The 22281-nt window shown below is 42.8% G+C and overlaps 1 protein-coding gene across 1 annotated transcript in view; it reads right to left on the bottom strand.

Annotated features, from left to right (window-relative positions):
• Positions 1-1903: 1903 nt before the first annotated feature.
• LOC147662056 (MAM domain-containing glycosylphosphatidylinositol anchor protein 1-like) overlaps positions 1904-22281 on the bottom strand; it is an 80458-nt gene continuing 60080 nt past the window's right edge. Inside the window, exon 3 of the mRNA XM_086951145.1 lies at positions 1904-4858. Coding sequence (XP_086807271.1) covers positions 4767-4858 — 92 coding nt within the window. The 3' untranslated portion in view covers positions 1904-4766. The remainder of the gene's footprint in view (positions 4859-22281) is intronic.

Here is a 22281-nt window from a genome sequence, read left to right as displayed (position 1 = left end):
AGCCAATTCTTATACTGGGAAGGAGACAAGCTACCGGGGACCGGTTTCTGGCATTTCAGCCTCGTCGGCCCGGCTTGCTTGAATCCTGATGGTGCAATGAGCTAGGGACTCACGTCTGAGTATACCCTCCCACACATAGTGTGGATAAAATCAATTTTGGAAAAGGTGATGGACAGAGTTTCTGAATGATGCAGAATACTCCTACCCAGTCAAGAGATCAGGGCTTGATCCATCACCGTTTTTTAGCTCACTGCACCATCCCAGCTTCAGAACCTGGCTATATGCAAATTAGTCTGTTCCTGTCCCAGTGCATGATGGGAACAGGGCAAACCAAACTACCAAGCCAATTCTTATACTGGGAAGGAGACAAGCTACCGGGGACCGGTTTCTGGCATTTCAGCCTCGTCGGCCCGGCTTGCTTGAATCCTGATGGTGCAATGAGCTAGGGACTCACGTCTGAGTATACCCTCCCACACATAGTGTGGATAAAATCAATTTTGGAAAAGGTGATGGACAGAGTTTCTGAATGATGCAGAATACTCCTACCCAGTCAAGAGATCAGGGCTTGATCCATCACCGTTTTTTAGCTCACTGCACCATCCCAGCTTCAGAACCTGGCTATATGCAAATTAGTCTGTTCCTGTCCCAGTGCATGATGGGAACAGGGCAAACCAAACTACCAAGCCAATTCTTATACTGGGAAGGAGACAAGCTACCGGGGACCGGTTTCTGGCATTTCAGCCTCGTCGGCCCGGCTTGCTTGAATCCTGATGGTGCAATGAGCTAGGGACTCACGTCTGAGTATACCCTCCCACACATAGTGTGGATAAAATCAATTTTGGAAAAGGTGATGGACAGAGTTTCTGAATGATGCAGAATACTCCTACCCAGTCAAGAGATCAGGGCTTGATCCATCACCGTTTTTTAGCTCACTGCACCATCCCAGCTTCAGAACCTGGCTATACGCAAATTAGTCTGTTCCTGTCCCAGTGCATGATGGGAACAGGGCAAACCAAACTACCAAGCCAATTCTTATACTGGGAAGGAGACAAGCTACCGGGGACCGGTTTCTGGCATTTCAGCCTCGTCGGCCCGGCTTGCTTGAATCCTGATGGTGCAATGAGCTAGGGACTCACGTCTGAGTATACCCTCCCACACATAGTGTGGATAAAATCAATTTTGGAAAAGGTGATGGACAGAGTTTCTGAATGATGCAGAATACTCCTACCCAGTCAAGAGATCAGGGCTTGATCCATCACCGTTTTTTAGCTCACTGCACCATCCCAGCTTCAGAACCTGGCTATATGCAAATTAGTCTGTTCCTGAGATTTTCCGCCTCAAAGGTTTGGGCTCTCTCTTTTTATATCAGCATGGATGTGCAAATGTCAAATCCTAATTTATTGCCACACCACAGCAAAAATGACATGAGAAAAACAATGATTACTGCTACTTAAAATAATGTTACATTTTATGGAATAAGGCGGTGTATTAGTGAGGTTTTTACCAAAAGATGGGGTTTTTGTCTTAGAGAACTATTTAAAAATCAAGAAGATGGCTAGGGGCTGGTCATCAGACTCCTGTCAGCTCCTCTGGCAGTAAGAACTAATTTGCATAAATCCTGAGGAGGCCTTGGGTCTATCTCCATCGCTGGGGTAAGCTTTGATATCACTTGTTTTTTTGAGTCGCTTAAATTCATCCACAGAGACCTTGATTAGCCTCTTGCAGCTACATTTTCACCTGGCTACCTGCACAACAATGATTCTGAGCTTCTGATTTGGACAATACATCCATTGTTACAAGCTATTAGAACAACATACCACAACAAATAATATTGCTATCCTTTACACAATTGTAATCAAAGGTGACTGAGACCGTAAAGGAGAAAAAAAAGCCACAAGATTAATTTTAGTATTTTTTTTATTTTATTTCTTTATCTTAACATTCTCAGCTAGAGAGGTACATGAAACTCTTGACTTATTTGCTCATCAGACTCGAACAATCTATTGTGGCCTGACAGCGTATTTCCAAATACGGAACAAAAGTTATACTCCAGGAGCAAATCGTGTAGGTGGGCAAACTCATTGAGCTTCCGTGTGTTCACGGAATGCAAGTCTTTCCGCATCAGAGTGGAAGCCGACTATTGGCGAATTGACTGGCGTGGAATGTCAAGACCATTCCCTTTCACCCATAGCCAACAAAAATAAACTCCTATATGTACACACACTGGGCAATAAAAGACATGATTGTGTTCGCTCCTGATACAGCAGCACTAAGTGTTCCTTTCGGATGCACATTTGAGATTCTGAAGTAACTTTAAAAGGAGACATCTATACCTTCACCTGTGGTCAGTGGCAGCAAGGATCATCTCCGGTAGCATTATCTTCCACTTTCTCAGGTGCCCGTTGCTCTCCGAAGCCACCAAGGGCAGTGTTGCAAGCTTAAGGGGGGTGTTAAGTGCTTCTTCAAGTGATGGACTTGACAGTGGCATGAGCATCCATTTTGTGTGCTTGGCTTGTTGGAACAATACTTGTGTAACTGCAGCCATTCCTCCACGCATTTCTCCATCAATCACCTTTAGAAAAGTGGAGTGGATAAGCCATTTCTCCATGCCTGACCCTGATCTCTGAGTTTGTGCGTCAAGAGGACTCAGGAGGACCTGACCACTACATGAGTCCAATATGGTCACGGTAGAACCAAAGTATCTCTGCCCAGCTACCGGTTGTGAGTGTGAGCTATGAATATCCTAAATTGGTTTGTTCATGGAGGTAAACATCTTTTCAGAACCCAGTAACTTTAGCTATATGTCAAGAGGATCTAAGTGTGCTTTTCCTCTCCTTGTTAAACTATGTTCCTAAGTAATAAGTCCCTCAGATGGTTTAATATACTGAACACCAAGTGAGGAAATCACTAGTGTAAGAGGGTCACTAGATGCTTCCCAAGTGAAAACCTACAGGTACCGTATAAATAACAGTCTTCTCCAGCTGAGGGTCTTTTGGAACTATAATTTTCGCCCTCTTTCAGTCTTTGAGAGAAGGCCTCTCACCTCTTGTTTCTTTGCATACTTCTTTGTTTTACATTCAGTTTACGGTTTATTTTTACTCACACCTTTCAATGCCCCAAGAGTCAGGGAGAGCAGACCTACATTCTGGAGTACTAGCACTTAACTGGACTCCAGTGACTCCACTTGAGCTGTTTCATGATTCTTATGTTACTTTCTTCAGTTTGCGAGAGGTAACTTTGTAAGACATAGAAGGTACACCTATTCAAATGCATTTTTGTCCTGTTTTACAGCATTCTGGATATTCTGGATCACATGGGTGACCATGACTATGCAGAGCAACCCCTCACACTGAACTATTTCAGGTTCTAGGGGTATTGCAATAGGTTACCTTTAGAAAGAGGCTCAAGTTGTGGTTCCACAATTCTGTCTCTAGATGGGGTGAGCTTCCTGGATCAGTCTCTATCCTGTATCCAAAGACAGACATTTTTAAAGGGAGGGCACAGAGCAACATGTGCAAATCAATCAATCTTGTGAGTCTAATTATGATCAGACTCTACTCCCTTTAACTTGCGCCCATCGTCATTGATGTGATACCTGTGGTCCCTACGGACTCCGCACGTCTTTATGGGCACATCTTTAGAGTCCTGTGTGGCTCTTCTATGCTCTAAAATCCCACCTAACCTCTGATCTCACTCTTATTGCACTTGGGTTGACCATGACTCCAAAGCTCACTGGGCAGAAGTGTCTGCACACCAAATCTTTTCCTTCAAAGTACATCAACAAATGTATAAAGACGAGGAAGTTATAATAACAATAAAAATTGCCACGCAGGCTAGAGAGGAGAGCTGGCAACTTTACCTTACACTCTGGAAGTGGTACACCGACACACACAGTCAATGCACCAATCTCCACCTTGCTTCAGGAGCCCAGGTAAATGCACCCTATGCCAGATATTACACAATAGTAAAAAAGGTCCCCATCCTTTACTACTATACCTGCTATTTGGAAATGCAATAACAGGAAAGAGAAGAAAGAGTTCTACAGAGGGCACTTTTTTTACATTTTCTTCCTTCGGTTGTCCAAGGCAAATGACCATTGTCAGGATGCTTCCTTTTCCGCCATCTTCTTTTTGGCCAGCCCCCCTCTTACACCTGAAATACATGGTTATATGATACATGAGATTACGGAGTATGTAGATGGGGCACACGGAAGCACATGCAGTGGTAGCGAGTCTGCGATATATGAGGGTGCCTGCAAGGCAGGTAGAAAAGAATGGAGATGCCGGCGTCGCTGCAGGCAGCTCTGTATTGTAGCCATGTCCCTGCGGCTTCTCCAGTTATAGTCCACCACTGAGAATCAGCAGAGCAGCTAGGGGTCCCCCTGGAGAAGACTCTGAAGCAAGTAGTCATTGTTACCATAAAAACTTGTGCTTTTGTGTTTGCTTGTGTCAAACAATTAAATTCATTCTTCCAAAGGAAGTCCAGTCTGTTTTAGAAAAAATGTTTTTCCCCCTGTATTCTTCCTGGTGTTTGAATGTTCCTTTATCCCTTCAATCTCTTTATCTCAGACATGATGACGGTATCAAGGAATCCTTCCAGCTCAGAGATGGTTCCTTTTCTTGGTCACACTAGTCGGTCTTTGGTAAGGTTTGGACACTTTGGCGTGCCAATCAGGTGGGAGAAGTAAGGGAGGCGGTAAAGTGACAGTGGGGGACAGGCAAGGAGCTGGGAAGTGTCACTGCGCGGACAGAAGCAGCGGCTTCTAATCATCTGAGCAGCACGTAGAGTATGAATGTCAGTGGTCCACACAGAGAAGCAGAAGGTAGGACTGGAGCCCGGCTCCCAGGAGGCGCAACAGCTGCACAAGAGATAAAAAGGAAACGGTTTATAGAAAACAATCAAAAACAGCCAATCAGCAAATACTGCCCAGTGGGTTGTGGAAACACGCTGGTTGAATATCCCATGCACAGCTACAGTCAATGCTCCTATATTAGATCATTGGTCATCAGAGCTCTTTGCTTTTTTACATCAGCACTCATTGGGTATATCAACAATGGTCACACGCATACATTAACAATCATTATTATTAATCATTTGCATATATTACTAAGGATCAGATGCCCAGGGATCTAACTGAGAATCAATATGATCATCAATTAAACTAAACCAAACTAGGTAGTTAATTTAATGTGTCTGCTGTTTTTCTCTATTAGCTGCTTAGGAGTGAATTTTTAAATCTTCTTGTCAAAGTCTTCCATGAGCAATGTGGGGAAATGAAATGGGACTAACTTAAAACTCAATTTATCGACTTCGTTTGGATGAAAACCCGAGTCAGAATCGAGTTTCAGGCAGGCCAAAGGAGACAGCACCCTCATTTGAACACTAGCAGAAGGAATGAACCCAGGAAAACTTATCTCCCCTTTCCAAAGCTGACAGGAGGGCCAAAGGAACCTTATGCATACCCCTACAAAATCTAGTAGAAGGGGGGGGGGGGGGCGTGAGTCTCAGGATGGCTCCCTAGACCCACACTCTTAGAGGGGAATGGCAAGAATCATATTGCAATCCATTCTGCTGGAAGAGTATAACGGAAGTCCTCTTTCTTCAATGCAATTACCAAGCACCTTCTATCTCTATCTCTACCTTTACCTATACCTAATGCTTCCCTTCTTAAGATCAGACTGAGACATCTCTTGCCCTAAAGTTAAAGAAGCATCATGAATGACTGACCTTACAAGTCTGCCATTATTTTTCACGGCTATCATATAAAGAATATGGGTGCCAAAAAAGTTATCTTATCTCGGTTTTTTTAGTATTAAATCTTTGTATTGGAAAATTTTACAGCACATATGACAAAAATACATGCAGATGTGGCCATTGAATCGTTTAACAGAACTAAATCCAGGACTTGAAAAGACAGGCTAAGCCTATCAGCACTAGAACAGGCTCGTGTCACTGCAAGAAAGCATTGTGTATGCTATAAAGAACTAAATAAAACAAAACTCCAAGAAACCCCCTGAACCCCTCCCTACCCTCCCCCCTCATCCGTGTTCCAAGTCCACCACCTATACTATCTAGACCATTCACGCTCTCAGTTTTTTTATCATGTTTTTCCTTTTTATTGAACTATTCAGCTCATGTACATGCTAAAATATCAGGTTTACTTGTTTCACAGCGTTCCACTAGATTGTAAGTCTTACACACACACACACTTTTAAAATGGATGCATTGTACTCCAGAACACAAACAGACATAAACATGCACAACATATACCATCTTAACTGGCCAAATTGAAAACAGGATTAAATACGGAGCTAAAGGTAGCCAAAGACTATGTTCCAAGTACCTATAGGCCATCCTTCATCAGCTACCCACCAGAGTTAAAACACTATAAACATTTTGATAGTTATGTCCAATATGACTAACTATATATTTCTATTTTGCATGCAAACCATACTAATTTTGAAAATCAATGACTATGTACACATACTCCAAAAATGATGACAAGAAGTAAATCTAGCTGGTAAAAGAGTCAATACTGTTATCAATAAATCTAGACCAAATTAAATATATCTACAGTCTAACTTAGCCAGCTGCATAGAGGTATTAGACATTGGTGATTAAGTACTCTCAGCAGATTCATCAATAAGGTTGCAGAAGCAACAAAGGTGATTTAGATTGGTATTCACATAATCAGCCTTGGACAGATGAACACCTGAGTCAGCTTTGTCAGGAACTGAACCAGGTTTCATGCAGAATAAAGGGTAGGGCCTTATGTTTCGTAGAGTTAGTAAGAGTGGTCAAAAGGATCAATAAAAGAGATAATTGAGGATGGCCCTTCTTTATGGAGTGACTTTCATATTTTCATACAGTCTTCTATCCTTCTCGATTTTTTCATCTGGTTCCTCATAACTTGAATATCCATCACATCTTCCCTGTATCCCCCTAGAAAATTTTAAACAACTTTTGGATATATAAATTCAGATTCAGAGCTTCCACAGACTATGGGCCAGATGTATCAAGATACCCTTTAGCGATTCTCAAAGAGCGAATTTTTGCAAATCGCTATTTGAGAATTGATAAATGGTATGTATCTAGAAATTCGCTATTTTTTAGCTATTTCTTAAAATTCCTTATTTGCGATTAGCAAATTGCTAATCACAATTAAGGAATTATTTCCCATTCATTTCTGTGGGCCAGGAGGCCCATAGGAATGAATGGAAAGTTATTATCAATTTGCTAATCGCAATTTGCTAATCGCAAATTGAGAATAATTTCAAGGGTGCAAGGGTGTCTTAAGGACACCCTGCTGCACCCCTGAAATTTACATGTGTGTGCATTTGGCGCACATACATGCCCTAAGGGCATGTATGAGCGTCACATGGCACCTTTAGAAATTTCAAAAAGTGCATTTATTAAAGAATTCCCAAATTACCACCAACTGCAAGTTGGTGGTAATTTGCAATTTCTTAGATTGAAATCGCAAAACTTTCTTCTTACATACCATTTAAGAAATCGCTTTTTGCGTTTCTTTAAATGGTAGCGCAAAATTAAGGAATCGCAAATTTTGAGATTCCTTCATTTTGTGATGCGATTTTTTTAATACATCGCCTTTCCCGTTTTTTTGTCGCAAACGCTGCTCTTTTGCGATTCGCAGCGTTTGTGACAAAAAAACGCTTGATACATCTGCCCCTATATCACATCTCTATGACCTGCAAGTGTTTCAAATCCTGCTTCCTTGAGAGACATTACTGCCTCTTTTTAACTATTACTCTTGAAAAGCCCTGACATTCAAAAGAATGATTCCCACTCCAAATAAGTTTCTCCTCACTTTCTAAAATCTCTGCAAAAGATCGAACCTCAGCAAATCACAAGTAAGAACCCTAAGTGTTTCTCAAGGTCAATTCACACAGGAGTTATTAAGCAACATTAAAAGTATATCAAACTACTATTACATTACGCAAGAATATCTGAAAGAACACCAGGCAACTTCTTTCAGTTTTCTCTGGTCGCCCAAGAATCCTGATTTTATTCATCTATGTGTGCTTTTCTCATTTCTCATAGTCTGATGTGAAATGTAGTGCTTTCTTCTAAGCGATTTACATTTTCCACAACATTGTATCTTGAATCTTCATTATCCATTCTTAGCAGTCTCCAGCAAACTAGTTTTAATCCCTGATATTTCTTGTATATGCTATGGCAACTCATGAAAGTTAATGAATGACCATAACTAATCGATCCCCTCAAGCGAATCATCCAATATCTTTTCTAGCTGAGTGCTTTCCTTACTGTAATTTTCTAGTATTACAGTTGGATGTTGATTATGTTTAGGCCTATTCTGAGTCACAATTTGTGCTCCTGTGTGAGTTTAGGGTCTCACATTAGTTTCACAAAAGTGTAAAGAGCTGAAATATTGTATGTACATAAAAATAACTGAACAGCACCTTGCATTTTTATATACCAATGTGCATTATGCACTGTGATGTTAAAAGGTTATGCGCAGTTTCTCCTAAATGAATGCAGTTTAAGCCTCGATAATGAAGTATTTGCTACAGTGTTGGTAACAGCTAGCAAAAACTCACAGCCACTACTGAATTATTCACTCATTCTGTCACTAACCAGTTAACCATACACAGTTGTTGACGTGCAAATCCCCATGCTAAGCTTCTCACCAAACACAGTTTTCCATGCATGAGCTGCTTGTGTGCTTTTTCCATTTCTGTGTTTCATCTCAGAAATACGTGTCTCTTATGTGGGTATCAAGACAATCATGACAAAATTATCATGTAGAATTCTTCATACTGGCGTATTTGTCAATGTTACATTCTCCTAATAGGCTGGCAGTTAGACATCCAGTTAGCAGTACTGCTGCTGCTAAACTCGGAGACTATAGAAGCAATATTTCTGTAATAAATTCTTCAGTCTATGAGTTCAGCTTTCATTGATTGTTTTCCCATGTAGTGTAGATGTTACTACCTGTAGTTCTGGGATGTACTTGTTATTAGGAAGGCCTTATAATTCTTTGTTTACCTCACCATGGGGCAAGACTCTCGATAATGATTTTTGGTAGGAGTTAAACAAATGAAACGATGACCCCATTGGATTAGCTTTTGTAATGAGAGAGCTCACTTGCCTGATCAGTGAAGGACGTCAGTCGCCAGTACGCTAGAATGACAGAACATCATAGCGCTGGGAGGCTCCGAATTGGCATCGCGCCACAGCAGCATTTCGTTATCACGCTCCAACCCCTCCGACCCCCAAAAAGCACTCCGGATCCGACACCGAAAAGCATTTCGGGCCCAGCTGCTCAAATGTAGCATCGGATTGCTGATTGTGGAGGGGGCGAGGGAGCCGGGGTTTAGTGGCACCTTCACAACAGTGGCTACTGTGTTGTACCGCTAGCCGTGCACTAGGCTTAATTGAGCAGCAGCAGTGGTGCAAGAGTGTCATCCCGAGAGCCACAACAGGGGGGGCGCCTTCTAGATTGACCGAGGGGGGGAGCAGAGAAGGTAAGGTGAGCAAGGCAAGCGCAGATGCCATAGTCAGCCTCCACAGAGAGGAAGCCAGGAAAGACTGTGGGAGCGGCCCAGCCAGGACTGGGTGCGGCTTGTGGGAATCTGTCTGGTGAGCTCCCGCTTGACACTCCATCTGCCTGCCAAGACCCATCCCTGAACTCAAGTATTCAACTGCAACATCAATGTCATACTCAAAATATATCAAATTCTCCAGAGGTGAAAGGTGAGTTGGATTTGGAAAGAGGAAGGGGCGGTCAATGCTCCTTCCATATACAACCTTCCCTCCTGGGTACTGCACACATCAGTTTGAAAAATTGATTTTTGGACAAACATTAAGTGAGGAGAGCACTTGCAGTAAGTCTACTGGGCACTAGAAGCTCAAGGCTATGTGCATAAGTGCTTGGTGGTGGGCACACGGGTGGTGACAATAGCGGCCAACAGAAGAAGGAAAGGGACAGGGAGGGAGAACACCCTGAGAACTTGCCACCAGTATCCCCCAAGCCTCACAAGCCACAAGGCCGCCATCAGCAAGTTCTTCCTGCAGGTCACCACTTCACAGCTCACTAGCCGGACGGCTCAGTAGCTAGTTGTCCCGTCCACTAGTATACAACTCGCCACAACAATTGTAGAATGACTTCCCACCGCTGCCCTCTACTGTTTCCCAAAACTCGTTAAATCTGCAAATCAGCGCGCAGACACGGTTGACAACATCTGATAATGTTCATAATGCCACAAGCGATCTTAAAGTAAATCTCATCAATTCTACAAAATCAAATCGTTCCAGCAGAATCAGACCACTACTATTACTTAATTGGCATATAAAAGCAATCACAAGTTGAATACAAACAGTCTCCAACAAGAGGTCTGGGACATTGAGGGGTTGCCCAGGGCAGTATTAAAGGAAAGCATCCACAAGACACAGAACCTTAGACACAATTGCAGCAATATCCATAGACAAAGATGGAAAAACCAGATCATAGGCAAAAAAATCTTACCAAAAAAGAAAGATTATAGATTTCTTAAAACTGAAAATCAATCAAAGAGGATAGGTTAAATGTTCATCTTCAATCTGCAAGAGACAAAGGTGGGCCCATCAAACAACATATGAATATTCTAACAGCTAAGGAGCTTTATTGTTCAAATATCCATTACATACAGGCCCATGTGCAGACGGACACCTCTGTGCGATCTTTCTCACAATCGCCCCACCCCCCCTCCAGCACCCACAGTAACAACCAACCGGGGAAATCCCAGTCCTGCATGAACTATCAGTTCAAGCAACTATTTCAAAAACTATGAATTACAAGATCAACCTCTGTTAGAATTCTTGGACCATCAAGGAGACCCTGAAAGGGGAGAATTAAGCTTAATACAACAACAATTGTCTTCAAACATCAGTTGAAAAAAGTCAACACCTAGACTGCACCATAGTTAGCTTGAGCCTGTTTTTCACTCATAAGCACAGCCTACTGGATAACGCAAACCACTTTTTGTATTAATCCAAATCTACTTTAAATCCAATTAAACTATCAATACTGGACGTGCATTTTAAAACCTTAAAATTGAGTAAAGAGTCTTGCAAACTTTCTTCAATTAACATTGCACTACTGAGCGTGCGCTGGCAGCCAACAGGATGGCCGCCCACTGATTTTCCTCAGCGGGAGTCAAGGAATCATTTACATTTTTCAGGCGGTTTTGGCTTGCATTTACATTTCAGTGGCATTAATAGGCATCTGAAAAGACAAGGAACGGCCTGGCGAGCTTTTTAAATGCTTAATGCGACCATTTTTGTGTGTTTTATTTGCCGCTTCAATCCTGTCAGTAATATCGCTGCCATTTTAAACATCTCTCAGCCTGCCTTCATAATTACAATGGATTGTTTTTTGCCCCTGAAATCTCCTTTTTTTCTTTGCTAATTGGTATAGAAGGCCACCATTGCTGTTTTTTCACCTTTTCTTCTCCTTTAGGAATTTTGTTATTTTCTCATCCTCCAATTTACCGTTAATTTGGTCAAATTTTCGGACACTTCCAAAGCTGGTCTCAGTTTGTTTCCTGACTCATTAATCATTGAGAGAAATGGTACATTCTGGATCCAAGACTCACTGGGTGGAACAACAGTAAGTGATGCCCAAGATGTTGTGGTCAAGGTGTCCTACTTAACACAGCTTAAAAGACTGGCTGAAGATTTGGAAAACCGTACTCGCAGCAAACTATGCATTTATGGTATTCCGGAGGGGTCGGAAGAACAGGATACGATCAAGTTTCTCAAGTTGCAGAATTGAACATTCAGAGAGCCCACAGGATTGGTCCATCTTCTCCCACATCTTCTAACAGACCTAGAGGTATTATTGCTTTGTTCCTACAATACTCTGATCTTATGGAAGTCCTTATAATGGCCAAACAACTCAAGCAGATACTGGCCTGGGCACAAAGTCTTCTTTAGTCAGGATGTGGCTAAGGTCACCGCTGCGTAATTTTGGGACTTGAGACCAGTTTTGAGATCTATGAATGCACGGTATGGGCTTCTACATCCTTGTTTCTTCAAGGTCACCTACAAGGATTGGACAATCTCCTTTGAAGATCATAAGGACCTTAAACATTCATCCGTGAACATAAAGGAGAAGATATGGAACTCAGTAAAACTTGATTTGCGTAACCTATATTTCTGTTTTCTTATTGTCTGTCTTTTTCATATTTTGTACCTCTGTGTTTCAGTGGTCGTCTCCTCACTTTCAGTCTCCATGTTTTTACGTGTTTTCCATATCGACCCTTGACCCTGCTCCACAGCTCCACCTGCTCGTGCCCGCGTCCCTGACCCCGCTGCTACCCCGAATCCAAGGCCCTCGTTAGCATCTGCCTGCTCGCTCTGCCCATTCACTTGTGGTATTGTATTGTGGCCCACTGTATTCCTGTTGCTATATTTTATTGTGCTCCACTGTATTTCCTCTTGCTGTTTTGAGCTATCCTCCACTCTCTTGTATTTTGTGGCTGTTCTCGCTTCCCTGTAGTCCGCCTTTTTATTTTTCGCTCCGTATCCCCGCTACTGTGCCCCGGTGGCCCGCCCCCTCACTCGTCCATTTGCTCTCGCTCCCGGCCTCCCAGATGCTCCTCCCTCCCACTTCCCCTTATTATGGCGGCCACTGCGCGGCCGCGCCTATGGCACGCAGGCTAGCCTGTCTGCGACAGTACGCGCCTGGACCACGCTCAGCGCAGACAGCTTGCCCCCGCGTATGCCATGACACCTGCTGTCGCTTCTTCGCCAGCACCCTTCATGCACTCAACGTCGGCCGATCACACACCTGCTTCCAGACCAACCCAAAGTGGACCCATGGACCCTTCTCCTGCCGGAACTGCCGCTACACCAGCCTCCAAACCAGCATCACGCCCACCGGGGTAGGTCGCAACAGCCTCCGATGCCTTCTACTCAACACCCGCTCCACCCGCAAACACGCCATCGAACTCAGGGACCTTCTCGACTCCACCTCCCCAGACGTCGCCTTCCTGACGAGATCTGGATGAACCCCTCCTCCGCACCCGACATCGCCATAGCCATCCCTGACGGCTACCAGATGACCCTCAGGGACCGCACCAACTGAACAGGAGGAGGAATCACCATTGTCCACTGAAACACCCTCAGAATCTCGACCAGCATCGACAACACGCTTATCACAGCCGAACACCTGCACTTTCAGAGCCATACCGACCCCAACACCACCCTCAGAGGAACCCTCATCTACAGACCACCCGGCCCCCGGCCGCAGTTCAGCAACTCCATTGCCGGCTTCGTCAGCACGCATGCCCTTGCGTCCACAGACAACATCCTCCTCGGAGACCTGAACTTCCACCTCGAGAACACCAATGACAGCAACTCCACCACCCTACTCGACAACCTCGACAACCTCGGACTCAAATAGATTGTCACTACTCCTACCCACTCTGCCGGCCACAAGCTTGACCCCATCGTCTCAGGCAGCAACCACGTCACCTTCAGCCACACCACCGAACTCCATTGGACCGACCACCGCTGCATCCACTTTACCTTCGAGAAGCCCACCACACACCATCGCACATAACGAGCCCCCCACCGCAGCTGGAGCAAAGTCACCGAAGACCAGCTAGTGACCACCCTTGCCCGAAACCCACCAACGGACACTACCGACACTGACTCTGCCGCCCTCAACCTCAGGCAAGAGATCAATGACTGCGCCAACTTTCTAGCCCCGATCAAGAAGCCGCCGAACAGACGCACGGATAGAAAAGTCATCTGGTTCACCGCCGAACTCCAGGCATCCAAACAGGCCTGCCGTAGGCTCGAGAAGAAGTGGCACCACGAGCAGACACCAGACAGCAACACAGCCTACAAAAGCGCCATCCACTGACATCAACAGCAAAGAGCTCTTCAACATAGTGAAGGAACTCTCCAACCCCATCTCCAACTCCAGCGACATCCTGCCTTCACAAGACCTCTGCGACTCCCTAGCCACCTTCTTCCACCACAAGATGGCAGACATCCACAACAGCATCAGCAACCAGGTCCCCCTGACAGACACAGACACCTCAGACTCACCTTCCCCCTGCCACACTGCCACATCAACATCGACCCCCTGCTCCCCTGGACCAACGTCAACGACGAAGACACCATCAAAAAATCATGAACACCATCCACTCCAGTTCACTATCCAACCCCTGCCCACACCAAATCTTCAACAAAGCAAGCTCCACCATAACACCCCATCTCCACAAGATCATCAACAGCTCCTACACAGGGCATATTATTCACCACAGCGGCTGTCGAAATTTTCAATAAACTCCCCTGTAGCCTGCCCTAGGTGTGGGCTTCTAGCAGCCTCTGACATACATATGTTTTTTGAATGCCCACTCTTGTTCTCCTACTGGGATTCAATTAGTAAACTATTGACTACATCTTTAGGGGTAGCAATCTCAATCAATGCAATGACCGTAATCTTCGGATTATTTTCGGGAGTTCGAGGCCCTGCTAAGAACCTTCTTTTTTACTGCATGTTATTGGCCAGAAGGGAAATCTGCAGGAAATGGAAAGACCCAGCACCTCCCACGTTGTTAGACTGGCGTATCTCAGTCCTGCAAACATCCAAAGTTGACCTCGCAAGATCTGGCAATCCCGAAAAAACGTAAATTTTGGCTTCTCCTAAATTTGAATTAGTTGGCTTTTGACTGTGGGTTTTTTTTTGGTTTTTTTTCCCCACTGTCCTATGATTAAGCTGCTTGGTCTATATTTTCCTTTTCGGTATACCCAATGGTTTCCCCAAATGTCAGTGGGTATCGAATTGCAGCAACATCTCCCTGCTACGGTTATATCGGGGTGCTTTATGGAGAGATGTGATAATGCTGAGTGTCAACATTGAATTATCGGTGAAAGCACTACCAGTATATCTGTGGCAGTATATTCCTCTCTCCGATAGCCTGATGTGATATACCAAGGGCGATAATGAGGACAAAAAAAAAAAAAAAACAGCTCCTTTGAGACCGCCACCTTCTCAGAGAGCTGGAAGCACGCTGAGATCAACGCCCTACTCAAGAAACCCAATGCTGACCCCAGGGACCTCAAGAACTTCCGGCCCATCTCCCTTCCACCGTTCCTGGGGAAAGTCATTGAGAAAATCGTCAACAGGCAACTGACTTCCTTCCTCAAAAGAACAATATCCTGGACCCATCCCAATCTGGATTCCGCACCAGCCACAGCACCGAAACAGCCCTCATCGCCACAAATGACCAAATCACGGCTGTGATGGACAATGGAGAAACCGTGGCCCTCATCCTCCTGGACCTCTAGGCCGCCTTCGACACCTTCTGCCAACACACCCTCCGCACACGCCTCCACAACGCAGGGATCCGTGACAAAGCACTGGACTGGACCACCTCCTTCCTCACCGGCAGAGCCCAGAGTGTCCGCCTCCCCCATTAGCAACAAAAACACCAAGATCATCTGCGGCGTACCCCAAGGATCGTCCCTCAGCACTCCTCAACATCTACATGGCACCGCTCGCCAACATCACCAGATTGCCCAACCTAAAGATCGTCTCATACGGCGACGACACCCAGCTGATCCTCTCCCTCACCAAGGCCCCACCACCGCCAAATCCAACCTCCACGAAGGAATGAAGGCCATTGCCGAATGGATGACATTCAGATACCTGAAACTGAACTCGGACAAGACAGAGGTCATCATCATAGGATCCACCCCTTCTGCCTGGGACGACTCATGGTTACCGGCCGTACTGGGAGCTGCACCAATGCCCACTAACCACGCATGCAACCTGGGAGTCATCCTGGACTCTGCATTGTCAATGACCCAGCTTCAACATCCTCCGCATGCTTCGCAAGATCTACAGATAGATCCCCACCGATACCAGAAGGACAGTCACCCAGGCCCTCGTCACCAGCAGACTGGACTACGGCAACGCTCTCTATGCAGGAACATCCGCCAAACTCCAGAAACGACTACAACGCATACAGAACGCCTCCGCGCTCCTCACCCTCGACATTTCCCGCCACAGCCACATCACAGCCCACCTGAAAGACCCACACTGGCTCCCTGTCAACAAGAGGATACCTTCAAGCTACTCACCCACTCTCACAAAGCTCTCCACAACACCAGACCAGTGTACCTCAACAAACTACTCACCTTCTACACCCCAAACCGCCAGCTTCGCTCCGCTGACCACGCCCTTGCAACTGTCCCCCGCATCTGTCAAACGACTGGCGGCAGCAGATCGTTCTCCCACCTTGCCGCAAAAACCTGGAGCACTCTCCCCATCCACCTACGACAGATCCAGGACCTGCTGGCCTTCAGGAGACTCCTCAAGACCTGGCTGTTCAAACAGTAGCAGCTCCCCTGCCCCCCCCAGTGCCTTGAGACCCTCACCGAGTTGTGTGCTCTACAAATGTATTGATTGATTGATTGATCGAGTGTTTCATCGCATGGTAGGTCGATCTGGAGTTTCTTGTTTATTTGGCTATGTTATATTAATTCCTATATCTTTTTTTGCATCATGTTGCCGTTCCCAACTTCATATGTCTACTTCTTACTCTCCTCATGGCTTCCCTTTGGGTTGGACACCTTGTCTTGCCCCCCGTTCCTATAGTAATATCCTTCTGTTTTTCATTCTATTAGATGATATGACTGAAGTCCTTTGGCTTTTTTCCATCTTTTTACTTTTCTATACAGTAGGGAGTTCTCACTCCCCACTGTCCTATATTCTTTTTCTATCTTTATTTCATCTTTCTTTTTACATTCTCTGCTTTCTCCCTTTTATTATGTATTGTGGCTCTCTATTAGTTTATGCTCATCCCTTAGTCCCTTTTACTCCATCAATCTGTTGTACCTTTATTTTACTTAGTATCTGGTTAATTGTTGCAATTCTCATTCATGTCTACAATCATTGTATATGCTACTTTTGGCTCACTTGCGTATTGTCTTCTGGAATATAAAGGGATTTCGTAACCCTGTTAAAAAACAGGAGGGTGTTAACTCACCTATCCAGGTTCAATTGCCAGATTGCTTTTTTAACAACTTCAGCGCGGCGCGAATTTTCGCGCTGTGCTGAAGGTTCTAAATAATGGGCGTGGTCATGACGGAACGGCTCCGTCATGAGCACAGCCCAACCGACACTCATGACGGAACCGCTCCGTCATGAGCGTCGAAGGGGTTATAGGAGTAAAACATCATAAAGATACTGACATTGATCGTATGTGCAGGCAATGGATAGGTTCTGTTTTCAGTTCTTCTGCAGTTAATAATAAGAATGGCGTTTTGATTTTATTTAATAAATCTCTGCATATTCCAGTGATTAAGGAAAACAAAGATGATGCTGGGAGGTAGTTATTGTTGAATGTCAAAATTACGGACACTCTCTTCTCATTATGTAATGTTTATGGCCCTAAGGTGTGTATTTACATTCCTGGTAACAATTCTCTACCATCCTATCCGATTGTTCTTCAGATAATTTTATGGTAGCAGGAGATTACAACTAATTAATAGACCCTTTTATAGATCCGCACTCTAAAGCAAGATACATCCCCAACAAAAAGCAAAAATACTTTAAGAGGGTTATTTCCTTCAGAGGTTTAATTGATGCCTAGAGAGCTGTTCACCCAGACATGTTGGAGTTTACTTTTTTTCTCCAAAGCATGCCTCACAATCCAAAATAGATTGTTTGTTTGTCACTCAAAATGTTCTCCAATCGATTTTAATTTTTGAGATTGGCTCAATTTTGATTTCAGATCCTGCCCCTGTTATTTTAGACCTAGATTTTCCCAATATTAAATCTCGGCCTAACACGTGGAGGCTTAACAACATTTTACTGCAAGATAATACTAATTCATTTGTTGATTTTACTACAATGTTTTTGCTGTTAATCTTCCTGTTGATTCACAATTGAGTTACATTTGGGATGCTTATAAAGTGACCGCTAGGGGCTTCATAATCGACTATGTTGCATTAAAGAAAGATAAATCACTTAAAGACTCTTCACAATTGCTTAAACAAATAAAAGTGTTGGAGCATGAATATTTTTCTGGAAAAATAGGCAGACACCATGTCTACACTTATCCAGGCTAAATTGTAATACAACAAGCAATTTTGTATTGATGCATGTGGTGCTCTACTTAAAATCAAAATTGTATTCTTTCTCTAGAACCTTTCCTAGAGAAAATACGTAGATCATCGGCTTTCTCTGGATTCAAATAGCGGCATCTGGAAGTTAAATTCACTGCTTATGCAGATGATGTATTATTACATGTCTCTAACCCACTAAATACGCTTCCTGCTTTTTTTCAATTATTGAACAAATATTCCCTGGTATCCGGATATAAACTCAATATAGATAAGTCAGAGGTGCTGCCATTAAATAAATATTGTCTCCCTGTTATGTGTAAGGACACTGGCTTTACCTGGACATCTAAACCCATCAAATGTTTAGGCATTCTATATTTTAAGAACATCAAAGAAGCCATTCAAATACATTTAGAACAAATAAAATTAAAAATGTCAATATGTCACTAGCCTGGTCCCCTCTTTATTTTTATCTTGGTGGGGGAGATTAGCTATGATTAAAATGATGATGTTACCCATAATAAATTTCTATTTGTCCATGCTTCCAGTCAAACTCCCTCTTACTTTTTTCAAGTCTGTTAAATCGAGAATATCTCTTTCTCTGATTCAACAGGCTGGGAACAATGTAGGGGTAAATTTTCCTGTTATTAGTAGGTACCATCACGCTTCTTCTCTAAAGCAGATTTGGACTTCTCTTTCTGTTCCGTCGCTGGAAGTATCTACAGTCTGGTGCCAACTGGAGCAAGCTCGTATTGCTCCTTTTTCACTTACAGAAACAGCCTACGTATCCCAAGCTCCCAGCAATTTTCTTTCACCCCTACTTACACCCTCTCTCTTGGTTGTCACACCTCTTCTCCTTAAGTCTAATTCTCTACTAGAATTCTTTTTACAAACCCTGATATGGTACACCAAGCACATTAAATTAAACAATCGGGCTCTTTATTGGAAGGAATGGATAGATAAAGGAATATAAGTATTTGGTCACATAATTTCCAATGATTCTGTGTTAGAATTGAGGGACATCCAACTTAAATACAATATTTCATCCTTTTATGCCGTTCAATTTAACATTATTAGACCTACCATTCTGCAGCTTTATTCTCAATCTTCCTCTTCACCAAGTCTCCCATTGTCTCCCTTTCCCTCCATTGATTTTTCCTCAAAGGTGAAAGCTTCGTATACATACAAACTTTTATGTCTCCCGCCTAAGTGTAGACTCAAATCTAAAATTGAATTATGCTAGGAATTGGACTTCAATCAAGAATTCTCTCAACACACCTGGGAAAATATTTGGGCCAAGATACACTCTGCTTCTCGCTCTGCTGCCACCACCCAAACTCTATTCTTTTTCTATAATAGACTATATTACACTGCCACTCGTTAATATCAGTTTCTTCTAATCAATGACACCAAATGTTGGTCATGTACCCAAGAAAACTGTGGCTTTTTGCCTCTGTATTTTTAATGTTCCCAAGTTCAGAATATTTGGTTGTTAATTTGGGATAAGCTTAATAACATTTTGTCTATGGATATATATTTAACATAATACATCTGTTTTTTGGGTAGTGTGTCCTCTCTATGGCAATCTTGCAAAGTAATTGGGAACTTTATTGACTTGACAATAGCCCTGGCTTAACAAATTATCATCCCAATTAGAAAGACAGCTCAAAAAACAAGTTCATTGCCTGGTGGAACTTACTATGCCATCATCACAGGTTAGACAGATCACAAGCTACCTCAATACCACTAATGATTAAACAAGATCTGTTCTGGCTTCCTCTAACGTCATATTTATCCAGAACCATTACCCCTTCTAGACATGTGAGCACCTTTTTGGACTCTCATAAGTAGCCGCTATCTCGCTTTTGGTTATTTTGGTTACAACAAATGATTGCTACTTATGTTATTGTAACCTTGTTCTAGATTTTTCTTATTTCGTCTTCCTTTCTCTCTTCTCTGTCTTCTTTTTCTTTCATTTTATTCTCAAAAATTTTGGAAAATGCTCCAGTTTTGTATTAATATTGTTCTTTCAATGCTAGGCATTACATTTTCTCTTGTTATTTTTTTCTTCACTGTTAATCCATTTTAGCTACGATATTTTCACTGCTTCATATATTATTTTTACATAATGCTTGAGCACATGTATATCAATTTACAATGTATTGTTCGACAATTTCATTCAATAAAGCATCTTTAACAACAACAAAAAAACATTGCACTACTGTCTAAAGTTTCTGCAGGGATGTCCCCCAGCAAACGCTCCACAAAGCAGGCAGAGGAGGAACACAACATTGTTCGAGTTCACTCAGTCCGCTCTATAAATCACGGTGACTCAGCAGGTTCTACCTGGATAGCACTCCTGAACACAATGGAGGCAGTATCATTGGCCGTCCATTTTCAATCTGACAAACAGGAAATCCAATTAGACCGCCTCAATGCAGTCACTGTTTATCTATCCGGTATTGATAGAAAATTGCAGTTGTTGATCTGATCCACAGGTTCCAGCATAATTGCTACATACAACAAGCCTATTGTCAATGCTCTACTTTGCTGGACAAGTTTCAGATATTAACATGAAAGTTGGGACCCCCTCTAATGTTACTTTAATGGTCGGGGAAAGAGGGGAAAAGCAAAAAACTAACAAGAAATAAGTTCCCCCTTGACCTCAAAAATTATAATGGTATATATCCAACACTGTGACTCTAATACTTTAGTACAGTAGGGCAAACAACAAGAAAGAGTTTTTTTTATAGCTTTGTCATTTTATTCTTTTTTTCTTTTTAGTTATATTACTTAGTACAAAAATAGTTTTTCCATTTATCAATTTATCACATCAATTCATATATTTTATCAAAGAACACATAATATAAAACACATCATTTTGTAATCTCATCTATAAAAAACTAGTTTTATGCAGGGAAAACAATATACAAAACAGTCAACACTCTCACAAAAACAAACATTCCTTGTTCATCATCCATGCTACATTCATTCTTAGATTCTGCGTCTGAGGGATCGCAGATGGACGTGCAATTGATACGCAAGGTCTTGCGTATCAATTGCACGTCCATCTGCGATCCCTCAGACGCAGAATCTAAGAATGAATGTAGCATGCAAGTTTCAGATATTACCAAACATTTCCTCAAAGATTTTGCAAGAAATAAAATCCCAATCAAAAAGCCTGCACGGGAAATCTGAGCAACAGGAAATGACTGTCAGATCTATCTTCAACTCGTACAGCTTTAGTGAGTTTAAATTTACCACTTCCGACCCTCTCATCACTAATTAAACCAGACAAACATCATAAGCATAGCACCTGTTGACTCATGGCCAGGGGACAGAAAAGTCTACAATCGCAAACCACATGTAGTTCAGCAACAAACAGCCATTTCAATATTTTTCCAAGAGGAGGCCAGCATTAAAAGACCAACTCAAACGAAAAGAGAACGGAAAAGACCCAGGAAAATGCATAAAAAACAAAAGGAACATCAACAACATGGCACTTGCTAATTATTCTTTCGTAAAAAACGAAGGAGATAACTCAACTACAGATTCTGATCACGACCAAGCAGGAACAATACCCCTGGTTACAGTACAAAGCCAAGATAATTCATTGACGACCCAAGGCACACAAATCATGGCTAATGTCCAAACCGTTATAGCACAAAGCCAAGATGAATTCCCGACTACTAATGGCAAACAAGACCTTGGCGATGCATCGTGCAGTGAAAAACCAGGGCCCACCAGCACAGACCCAGTTTCGCTCATTGGAACCCAGAAGGTGAATCTTCTTTTTTTTAAGTTCAAGTTTATTGAAACCAAAAACATAGCATAAATACAAAATGTAATACAGTCAATCAATGAGAGGCATAAGAGATATACAAATGAAATTTAAGGAGGTATAATAAAATGGAATCAATAAACACCTATAGCTAAATCATGAAAAAGAAATAGCAAGGAAGGGAAAAAGAAAACAAAATAAAAGGGGGAATGGAGCATGACAATTCATAAAACGTAACATTGTATGCAAATAATGAATGTAAATAAAACAATGTGTGATAGACAGCAAGCAATAAATAAGCACAGAACTTGTAAATCGAAATAAAAAGAGAAATAAGCAAAATCATGGTAGTTTGTGAACATCATCAGATGGATTTTGGTAATTAACAATAACAG

Source organism: Lissotriton vulgaris, unplaced genomic scaffold, assembly GCF_964263255.1.
Source record: "Lissotriton vulgaris unplaced genomic scaffold, aLisVul1.2 SCAFFOLD_511, whole genome shotgun sequence".
Classification (NCBI taxonomy): domain Eukaryota; kingdom Metazoa; phylum Chordata; class Amphibia; order Caudata; family Salamandridae; genus Lissotriton; species Lissotriton vulgaris.
This window is presented reverse-complemented; position numbering and strand designations above follow the sequence as displayed.